This window comes from Macaca nemestrina, chromosome 15, assembly GCF_043159975.1.
Source record: "Macaca nemestrina isolate mMacNem1 chromosome 15, mMacNem.hap1, whole genome shotgun sequence".
NCBI classification, from domain to species: domain Eukaryota; kingdom Metazoa; phylum Chordata; class Mammalia; order Primates; family Cercopithecidae; genus Macaca; species Macaca nemestrina.
Window position 1 is genome coordinate 118,221,099 of NC_092139.1, and position 10,309 is coordinate 118,231,407.

Here is a 10,309-nt window from a genome sequence, read left to right on the forward strand (position 1 = left end):
GTTGGGGAGACAGAAGGGGAAGCACAAACAGACGCAGAGATCCTCAGCTAACCCAAGAGAGAGGCCAGTCTCAGCAGCTTGGAGCCCATGACACCAAGTCCAGGACTCGTGGACGGTGGGTAGGCGAAAACTGTGGAGAACAGTGAACCATCTATCAACACCAACACGCACTCACCTTCAACCAGAATTTCTACTTCCAGGAAGGTGTCGTACAGACACGTCTGTGAGCTCGAGGCAGCAACTCACAAAAAGACTGGTGGTCACCTAATTTCACGTTAATCGCAGGTGAAGTGAATCATGCAACACGTATATGCTGGAGTAGGTCCAGCCATAGGAAAGAATGGGGTCTCTGATGTGAGGACGGTCAGGCTGTGAGGCCTGTCACCCCACTGGTCACCAGGGTTGATTCAGCTGATGTGGTTGGCTCAGAGGTAGGTGTCCCCTCCTTCCCCACCGTTCCCTGTGTGTCCCTCTGAAGCTGTGTGCTCCGTCAAAGAGGATGAAGGATCAGGCTTCCAGTAGCTGTGCTCCTCTGCCAGGACCTACAAACAAGCTCTCAGTAAAGAATGGGGTCTCAGTCCTATTGCAGGTCTGCACACATGGATGTGTGTGCCTCACACGGCCGCACCTTGGTGTGCCCAGGGCGGGTCAGGAGAGGGCTCCCACCCAGACCGGGGTAGGGGTACCGAGTGGGTGGTAATGATGAGGAGAGTCTCACGTTTCACTTGTTTAAATTTCTTTTTTTTTTTTAATTTTTGAGACGGAGTCTCACTTTGTGGCCCAAGCTGGAGTGCAATGGCACGATCTCAGCTCACTGTAACCTCCACCGCCTGGGTTCAAGCCTCAGCCTTTCCTGCCTCAGCCTCCCAAGTGGCTGAGATTACAGGGACCCACCACCAAGCCCAGCTAATTTTTTTTGGGGGGGGGTTCAGGGGCGGAGTCTAGCTCTGTCCCCCAGGCTGGAGTGCAGTGGCTCCGCCTCCCGGGTTCACACCATTCTCCTGCCTCAGCGTCCCGAGTAGCTGGGACTACAGGCGCCCGCCACCACGCCCGGCTCATTTTTTGTATTTTTAATAGAGAGGGAGTTTCACCGTGTTAGCCAGGATGGTCTTGATCTCCTGACCTCGTGATCCACTCGCCTCGGCCTCCCACAGTGCTGGGATTACAGGCGTGAGCCTCCGCGCCCCACCGGCCCATGACCAGCTAATTTTATTTTTAGTAGAGACGGGTTTCTCCATGTTGGCCAGGCTAGTCTCAAACTCCAGGCCTCAGGTGATCCGCCCGCCTCGGCTTCCCAAATTGCTGGAATTACCGGAGTGAGCCACCGCGGCCGGACACTTGTTTAGATTTGTTACAGAAACCGTGCAATACTTTGGTCTGGGGTTGGAGCGGCTGGCGGTAGGTAGAGCTTTTTAGGAGCGCAGCCCCGGGTTTGGGACACCGCCTCAGAGGATAGCGGAATCCCGCGGACTCCCTGGTCAGGCCGGGGTCCGGGGTCCACCGGATCAGACCCTGGAGGGTGGGACCGCCAGGACCCACCAATCGGGAGGTGGTTGACAGGGTGAGAGTCCGCCCCAGCCGTGGGATCAGCTTGGACTACGGCTCGCCCCCTAGAACCCCGCTTCAGCCTGGGGAAGTCCGGCCCCCCCAGGCTCGGGGCTGCGTCCCCACTAGAAGGCGCCTGGAGTGAGGCTGGCAGCCCCGCGGTCCCGGGCCGGTCGCCGAGCGCTCCCGGCGGGAACAGCCCCCTCCCCGCCCCGGAGCGTGGCTTGGCCCGGGGCAGGGGCGCCCCGCCCCGTCCGTGCACCCGGCTCCGCCCCTTGCTGGAAAGGCTACGTATTCAGCTCCAGAGGTGCCATCCCGGCCGCGACTCTGCTCCAGACAGGACCCCCAACCCGCCCAGCCCGCTCCGCCTTGCGCTCTGGACCCGCGGCCGACCCCAGACCCGCTGCCCGCTTCGCGCCCGAGGCCTGCGCCCCGACGGACGCCCGTGCCCAGCTTGCCATACCCACGCCCGGTGCCCCGACCGCGGAGGGCTCCCCGAGGTGCCGGCGGAGGGGGTGGCTCGCGGCTCAGGCTGCCCCCGACCTGCCCGGCTCACCGCTCCCTCCCCTGCAGCGCCGCCCGCCATGGCCCGGATCCCGACGGCCGCCCTGGGTTGCATCAGCCTCCTCTGCCTGCAGCTCCCTGGCGTGCTGTCCCGCAGCCTGGGCGGGGACCCGCGTCCCGTCAAACCCAGGTGAGTCCAGGTCTTGGGCCAGCCAGCCCCTCTGGCCCCCACAGGGAAGCAGAGTGCCGGGGGCCGCCCTCCCTCCAACCGCCACCTGCTGCTAGGGCTCCCGTCCCAAACCAAGGCCCCTGCCCCAGGCTCAGCAGCGCCTGAGCAGGGCCAGAGGACCCTCTTCCTCTGCCTCCCCACACAGGTGGACACAGCAGCCCCTTTTCTGGGGGTGTCTGCTGGGGGAGGGAAGGCTGGCGGTATCCCCAGGCCCACCTGTGACCAAAGGGAGGGCAGAAGCTGAGTCACCCTGAGCCCTGAGAGTGGTGACCCGCAGAGGCTGGGCCGCGGGGGTGCCCTTTGCTCAAGGAGGTGCGGGTTCCCAGGACACGTGACCCGGGCCACTGAGATGGTCCCAGGCCCCAAGCCCAGAGGGGACGCGTGGGCTTCCCCTGGCTATGCTCCAGGCTGTGTGTGGGTGGGGGCCGTGGGCTTCCCCTGGCAGTGACCCAGGCCTGTGTAGAGGCAAAAGTGGGTAGGTGTGAGGTCTCTGAAAGGCTGAGCCATCCAGTTGACATTCTCCATCTGCCTCTGCAGGGAGCCCCCAGCCCGGACCCCTTCCAGCAACCTGCAGCCCAGGCACCCCGCACCCCGACCTGTGGTTTGGAAGCTTCACCAGGCCCTCCAGCCACAGAGGGGTGCTGGCCTGGCCCCTGCTATGGGTCAGCCTCTCCGGGATGGTGGCCGCCAACACTCGGGCCCCCGAAGACACTCGGGCTCCCGCAGGACCCAAGCCCAGCTCCTGCGAGTGGGCTGTGTGCTGGGCACCTGTCAGGTGCAGAATCTCAGCCACCGCCTGTGGCAACTCATGGGACCGGCTGGCCGGCAGGACTCAGCTCCTGTGGACCCCAGCAGCCCCCACAGCTATGGCTGAAGTGGGGCTGGGCCACACCCCTGGCCATCCCAGCCAGGGTGCTGTGCCCCCGTCCAGAGCTGCAGCTGAGCCCCCTCCGCAGCCCAGTCCCGCGGAGCTGCAGACAGCACGTCCTGCAGCAACAATGCCTGCACGGCGTCGCACACGTAAACCCTTGCACACCTGTAGACCGAGGTTGGTCTATATGCAGTGCTGGTATGTCAACGAGCCTAAACACCCTGCAATTGTAAACCCTTGGGGGATGGCTGTCAGACCCAGCTGGTGGCAGCACCAGATGCTAAAAAGCGTTTTAAAAAGGAGGCATCTGCCAGGGACGTGGAGCAGAAGCTGGGCCCTGAACCCACAGGGCCACGTCTGGACGAACAGGGGAGAGGGGCTGAATTGGCCGGAAGCGGCCCCTCCGCTCCTGGTCCAGTCAGACTGAAGCCCGGCCTTGTGCCTCGGCTGTTCCTGCTGTCGTGCACAACCAGCCCTTCCACGTGCCTGCCTGGCCGGGGGTCCCAGCCTCTCCCTCCCCATGCCTTTGGGACAGGACAGGGAGTGTGGGATGCTATAGCCCCCTGGGGTTGGGCAAGGGAAGGATGGTGGCCCTCCAGAGGTCATGAAGGGACCTCTGTGGCTCCAGCTGCCAACCCTGGAGCCCAGACTGAGGTAGCCATGGGGACTCCATCTGGATGCCCTGTGGGAGGCCGGGGAGGGGAACTCAGCAGTTCAGAAGCCACCCCAAACCATTCTGGGACAGGGACACCCCTTCCTACCCCAGGACAGGGCAGGGCTGGGTGGGGCAAGATCCCCCAGCCCAAATAGACCCACCCCACCTCAAGGGGGTGAGACCCTTGTTGGCAGCCAGACAAGGGTGGGGCTCCACAGGCAACCCAGGCGCCCCACCACCACCCAGTGTGGGGGCCCAGTGGAACCAGGTGTGGGGGCAGCAGGTGACTCGCCAAGAGCCCGGGAGGGCAGCCCAGCCCCAAATGACAAGAACAAGAACCACTGCCAGTGTGCACGGATTTGGTGTGTGTTCTTCCCCGGGGAGATGGGGGCTCATGTGCGTGTGCCACTCGAGGCTCCCAGTCGTCCAGCAGAACGCGGGGTTCAGAAAGGGTTCCTTCCGCTACTTAGCAAACACTCAGCATTTAATTTGCAAATGTTTGCTAGGGTCACCCTCTCAGCCACCCCATGAGGGTCGCCATGATCACCCCAACTCTAGAGGCTACAGCAGAGCTCAGGACATTCCCCCACAGCCTGCCCCTCAGTGACTACCTCCAAAGGGGAGGGTCCTGGAAGCGCCCACCCAGGTGCCGCCTCTGTGCTTGCTCCCTGAGCTCAGGGATCGCCGGGTCCAGGTAACTGACCTGTGCTCCATGAGGCCCTGTGGGAACAGTCCAGGCTGATCCTGCCCTGTGGAGGCCTCCGTGCACTGGGAGATGGACTAGGGTTGCAGCAGAGGTGGTCAGGGTGGTGGGCCGCACAGCAAGGCAGTCAAGGCCGGCTCCCTGGGAGAAGCACTGGATCAGTGAGGTCTGAGGACAGCAGGCCTTCCCTAGGGGAGGGAGCTGGGAGTGCCAAGTCCCCAGGTGCGCAGGAGGCTTGGCTGCTGAGAGGCTGCAGGGTGGAGGGGCCTCGGCCTCTGAGTCATGTGTCCTGTGGTCACTGAAGGGTGTCAGCAGAGCACAGGGCATGAGGACAGAGGGAGGGGACCCCGGGGCAAGGCTGGGGGGTCAGGAGCTCAGTGTCCGCTACTCAACCCAGCCAAAACCCTCCCAGATGCCTCCTCTCCTGCCTAGGCAAAGTCCAGCTTGGCACCCCGTCTGGGGCCTGCCTGTGGTCAGGGCCAAGTGTTCCCTCCTCCAGGAAAGCCTTCACCCTCCTCATGCCCTGTAGTCAGGAGGCCGCCTTCCGTGACCCTCTGCATCGCCTCAGGTGTGAAGCCAGACCCACCTGACACCCTCATGCACAGGCCCAGCAGCACCTGCACTCACCCCCACCTTCGCCAGCAACCACTTCCCGCTGCTCTGGTCAAAACCTCCTCTAGGCCGGGCCCGGTGGCTCACGCCTGTAATCCCAGCACTTTGGGAGGCCAAGTCAGGCAGATCACCTGAGGTCAGGAGTTCAAGACCAGCCTGGCCAACATGGTGAAACCCCGTCTCTACTAAAAATGCAAAAATTACAAAATTAAATACAAATACAATAAAATATACAATATTAAAATATTAAATATTAAATAAAAAATACAAAATTTATCAGGCACGGTGGCACATGACTGTAATCCCAGCTACTCAGGAGGCTAAGGCAGGAGGATCACTTGAACCTGGAGGTTGCAGTGAGCTGAGATTGGGCCACTGCACTCCAGCCTGGGTAACAAGAGCAAAGTTCTGTCTCAAAAAAAAAAAAAAAAAAATAGTAATAATACAAAAATTAGCTGGGCGTGGTGGCACACGCTAGTAATCACATCTACTCAGGGGGCTGAGGCAGGAGACTCGTCTGAGCCCGGGAGGTGGAGGTTGCAGTGAGCTGAGATTACACTGCTGCACTCAAGCCTGATCGACAGAGCAAGACTCTGTTTCAAAAAAAACAAAAACAAAAACAAAAACCCCCCCCTCTTCCCTTGCACCTTCCTATGAATCCCGCCTGGTCCCACTTCCTGAACCTATCCAGACACCTTCTCCTGACCCAGGCACCACCTGCTGTGGGGGCAATGGCCGTAGCCTCCTCCCAGTGCCTGTCTCCATCCCTCTGGCCAGTGCATGCTGAGCACGTGACCCACGCTTGTTGGGACACTTGAGGATACAGCCTTGCCCCCGGGGGCTGACGTTCTAGGGGGAGACAGAAGGAGACAAACATAGAAGGTAGAGTAAGTGGGTGGTGGAGAGGCCGGGAGTGCTGAGTGCCACGGGAAGTCAGACAAGGAGAGTGCGGGGCAGGTGCCATTTAAATGGGGGCGCTGGGGTCTCCTCACAGCTCCTTTTCAGCTCAGCTGTGCCAGAATCTTGTTGAGTCAGGTCAGCTCCCCACAGCCCTCACCTGACACCTGAAGCCCAGAACTGTGATCTGCACAGCCCTAGGTATGGCCCCAGCAAACCACTGCCCTCTCCCCTGCCCCAGCTGACTGCTGTTCCCAGACTCTTCCCTGGCCTCGCTCCAAGATGCCAGCTCTGCTGCGGGCACTTTGTTCTCCCAGTGTCCTCTGTGCCTGCAGGACCCATGCATGGGAAGTTGCATTGGCAGCCCGGGTGCTGGCGATTCCATTTCTGCTCCCCACTCTCCATGAGGCCCCTCTCCCAGAGCCCGACACATTCTGTGGCCGAACTCTAGGCAGGTGCTCCTGAGTCCTTTCCTCGACCAGGCTTGACCTCATCCCCATCCTCTCTGGGCCCACCGACCCCGGTGTTAGCAAGAATCCTGGTAAATCAGTTTATGGAGAATTACCCACCCTTGATATCTGATCCAGTTCCTCATCTCCCACCCGTGATCTCGTCACCCTGCCGGCCTCCTACAAGACCCCCGTTGAGCTGCCCTGGTGAGAATCCCCTACCCTCAAAGGCTCCCCTAGCAACTTCCCATCCGCTGACCCCTCCGATGCCATCAATCTCCAGCGGTCGTTGAATTCGGAGGTGAGCTCCTCTCACCACGCTCTCGAATAAAGCTCTTCTCACCATTTTAACAAGTCCTCAGAATCATCTTTTCTTAACTAGCCCCTGCCCCACCTAGAATCATGAGGGGCCTGGGGCAAGTTTTCTCCCCTGAGATCCAGTGGGGCAGCCGGGGCAGGGGTGGTGCAGAGGAGGTGTGTGCTTGAGGGTGGGGTCTTGGGTCTGCCCCTACTTGTGGGACCCCACAGAGGGGTCTAAAGCCAGAGTCAAGCGGGAGGCTGGGCCCACAGACAACCCTAAGCAGGTCAGCGGCTCAGGACAGGAGGGAGGCCGAGTCAGGGCAAGAGGATGTGGGACTGCTGGGGGCTGCTCATGTGCTGACACATTAACTCCCTGAGGCCAGGAGGAGGGTGGATGGTCACTCATTACCACAGTCACTTATGTAACCTGGGGTGTATATAGGAGCCCGGCTGAGGACACACTCACCAGCCTGCACTTTGCCACCTGAGCGCCGCTTCCTCTCAGGATGAAGGTGATGGTGGTGAGTACCCAGACCCCATGCAGAGAGGCCCCGCTGACTGCTCTCCTGCTGGCCAGCTGCTCCTGCCCTCTTCTAGCTGGCGCTGGCCAGCCCTGCTGCTCCGTCCAGCTGGGGAAGAGCCAGTGGCTGCCGACCCCCAGGCTCCCTGCGGACTCAGTCTCCTCCCAAGGCCGCTTCCACCCCGCAAGGGTGGCCATGGGTGCCGCTCAGGCGTGGTGTCCCCTGCACCCCGGAAGCAGACGTCTGCTGACATTCACTTTGCAGATAAGGACCTGGGAGTGAGAGCTCCTGGGACTTGCTGAGGCCAGGGCAGGGGCCGGGATGATGGTGCAGGAAAGGCTGTGCCCTCTCGTGTCCCCCACCAGCTCTCGAGCGGAGGCAGGCTTGGAGTCTGCAGCCATGCTGGGAGTGTCTGTGCTTCCTCGTGGAGCTGACATGATGGTGAAATAGGTTCAATCCTCCACCTGCCCAGGGCCCAGACCCTTCCCTGGTCTACCGACCTGATGTGGACCCAGAGGTGGCCAAAGACAAGGCCAGCTTCCGGAACTACACAGTGAGTACCTTGACGTCCCACCCCCCGACTCCCCATCCACACCCTGGGGAACAGCACCTGCCCCTCACACAGCTCCAGGAGGTGCCCTGTGGGAACCCTCACCCCCATCACACCCTGTGGGGCTGCCTGGGAGAGGGGAGGCACGGTGCCTTGTATGCAGGGTGGGGGTAGTGCCAGCCTCCACTGACCCTCCGGCCTGCAGTCGGGTCCCCTCCTGGACCGTGTCTTCACCACCTACAAGCTCATGCACACGCACCAGACGGTGGACTTCGTCAGGAGCAAGGTAGGCGTTTCCTGCCACCCTGTGCAAACGCGGAGGACCCTTGCCCTCAACCCCATGAGCCCACCAGGCACCAAGAGGATGGAGAGGACTGTGTGGTGGGCCTGCTGACCCTGGGCCACGCTGCCTTCTCCTTCCCCACCAGCATGCCCAGTTTGGGGGCTTCTCCTACAAGAAAATGACAATCATGGAGGCTGTGGACCTGCTGGATGGGCTGGTGGACGAGTCGGACCCAGATGTAGATTTCCCCAACTCCTTCCATGCCTTCCAGACAGCGGAGGGCATCCGGAAGGCCCACCCAGACAAGGGTGAGCCCCAGCTCTGCTGCAGGGGGGCAGGTGCTGCCTCCAAGGGGCAGAATGCAGCGGCCTATAGGGTGGAAGGGGGCAGTGGTGGGCCCAGGCCTCCAGCAGCCCTGCCTGGGTTGGGGAGCAGGCCCTGGGCCCCCCCTGGCTCTCAGCCCCGCAAGCCTGCTCATCCTCTGCCTTGGCCTCTGCAGTCCCCAACCTACCCTGTCCATCCCCCTCCCAGACTGGTTCCACCTTGTTGGGCTCCTGCACGACCTGGGGAAGGTCCTGGCCCTGTTCGGGGAGCCCCAGGTAAGGGCTGGTGGTTGTGGGTGAGGAGGTCTGCATGTTGAGGCAAGGTGGGGGGAGCGGAGTGGCTTCAGTGCTTGGCCTGGGATACTACCTGCGGGGCAAGCCAGTGCACCCCCCACGGCCCCCCAACGGCTGCCTGTCCCTCTGGTGGCCTCGGTGCTCGGCCTAGGGGACCGGCCAGTGCACCCCCCACGGCACCCCACACCCCCACAACTGCCTGTCCCTCTGGTGGCCTCGGTGCTCGGCCTAGGATACTACCTGCGGGGCAGGCCAGTGCACCCCCCACAGCCCCCCCACGGCTGCCTGTCCCTCTGGTGGCCTCGGTGCTCAGCCTAGGGGACCGGCCAGTGCACCCCCACGGCCCCCCACACCCCCACACCTGCCTGTCCCTCTGCAGTGGGCGGTCGTCGGAGACACCTTCCCTGTCGGATGCCGTCCCCAGGCTTCCGTGGTTTTCCGCGACTCCACCTTCCAGGACAACCCTGACCTCCAGGATCCTCGATACAGGTGCTTCCCGCTGCCCAGGGCTGGGCTCCCCTCCCTGGGCGGCTCCTGAGCCCCCCTCACCCTGGCATCTCACTTCAGCACAGAACTCGGCATGTACCAGCCCCACTGCGGGCTCGACAGGGTCCTCATGTCCTGGGGCCACGATGGTGAGGCCAGACTGGGGCAGTGGGGGACGGTGGGGCAGAGGTGGTGCCCGGTGGTGACACCCTCTCCCCACAGAGTACATGTACCAGGTGATGAAGTTTAACAAGTTCTCACTGCCCCCGGAGGTAGGTGGGGGGAGGGGCAGCCCGGCCCCGGCCACCAGGCCCCGTCCTGCAGCCGAGACAGCGGCTGGGTATGGCTTGCCCACAGGCTTTCTACATGATCCGGTTCCACTCCTTCTACCCCTGGCACACGGGCAGCGACTACCAGCAGCTGTGCAGCCAGCAGGACCTGGCCATGCTGCCCTGGGTACAGGAGTTCAAGTACGGCCCTCCCCGCCGAGGGGGCTTGTGGGAGTGAAGCGGCGGGGGTGGGACCTGGGGGTTCTTCACGGGGCTCACCGCCTCTCCCTGCTCCAGCAAGTTCGACCTCTACACCAAGTGCCCGGACCTGCCGGATGTGGACAAGCTGCGGCCCTACTACCAGGGGCTCATTGACAAGTACTGCCCTGGCATCCTGAGCTGGTGACCCTCCTGCCACCCAACCTGCTGCTGGACCCAGGCCTGGCCCTCCGCCTGTCTGGAGAGGTCTGGCCCTGGGCAGACAGCCGCCATCAGGGTTCACCTTGGTGGGGGACCCCACTCACCCCCTTAGGGTCGCCACCCCTCGTGGCAACTTGTGCCTGGCGGCAATAAAGACCTGGAAGGACATTGTGCTTCTTCTGGAGCCTCACTGGGTGTTACTGCAGCAGGGGGTGGCCCAGGCCGAGTGACCCTGCCAGCAGGGTGGAGGCCAACTCCCAGGCTGAGACGTGTGTGTCCCACCTCACTGGTCGTGGTAAAAATCCGCTCATACTCCCAGCTCCCATGTCAGAGCCTGGGGGACAAGTCATCCAGCTCACCCCCACAAGCTCAAAACAGTCACCAAGTCCTCCGGGCTC

General features: G+C 62.3%; 2 protein-coding genes across 2 annotated transcripts; both read left to right on the top strand.

Moving 5' to 3' along the window:
• The first annotated feature begins 2,129 nt into the window (after positions 1-2,129).
• Positions 2,130-3,288, top strand: LOC105489753 (adrenomedullin 2). Its single transcript, XM_024795378.2, has 2 exons — positions 2,130-2,239; positions 2,816-3,288. Exons 1-2 carry the CDS (start codon positions 2,130-2,132, stop codon positions 3,150-3,152), a joined length of 447 nt encoding a protein of 148 aa, XP_024651146.1. The 3' UTR covers positions 3,153-3,288.
• A 3,901-nt stretch (positions 3,289-7,189) lies between these two features.
• LOC105489754 (myo-inositol oxygenase) lies at positions 7,190-10,079 on the top strand. The gene is made up of 10 exons (XM_011754798.3): positions 7,190-7,286; positions 7,759-7,839; positions 8,042-8,122; positions 8,265-8,427; positions 8,651-8,718; positions 9,116-9,225; positions 9,304-9,371; positions 9,445-9,494; positions 9,580-9,692; positions 9,789-10,079. The coding sequence occupies exons 1-10, from the start codon at positions 7,272-7,274 to the stop codon at positions 9,895-9,897; spliced, it is 858 nt and encodes a 285-aa protein (XP_011753100.2). The 5' UTR covers positions 7,190-7,271; the 3' UTR covers positions 9,898-10,079.
• Positions 10,080-10,309: the final 230 nt, after the last annotated feature.

What these genes read in the sequence shown, in the direction of transcription:
- LOC105489753 (XM_024795378.2), top strand. Translation starts at nt 2,130, where the DNA reads ATGGCCCGGATCCCGACGGCCGCCCTGGGTTGCATCAGCCTCCTCTGC. An exon ending in CCGCGTCCCGTCAAACCCAG is followed by an intron (nt 2,240 to 2,815) that starts GTGAGTCCAGGT and finishes CTGCCTCTGCAG; the next exon opens with GGAGCCCCCAGCCCGGACCC.
- LOC105489754 (XM_011754798.3), top strand. An exon ending in CCCTGTTCGGGGAGCCCCAG is followed by an intron (nt 8,719 to 9,115) that starts GTAAGGGCTGGT and finishes GTCCCTCTGCAG; the next exon opens with TGGGCGGTCGTCGGAGACAC. An exon ending in CCCTGGGTACAGGAGTTCAA is followed by an intron (nt 9,693 to 9,788) that starts GTACGGCCCTCC and finishes TCCCTGCTCCAG; the next exon opens with CAAGTTCGACCTCTACACCA.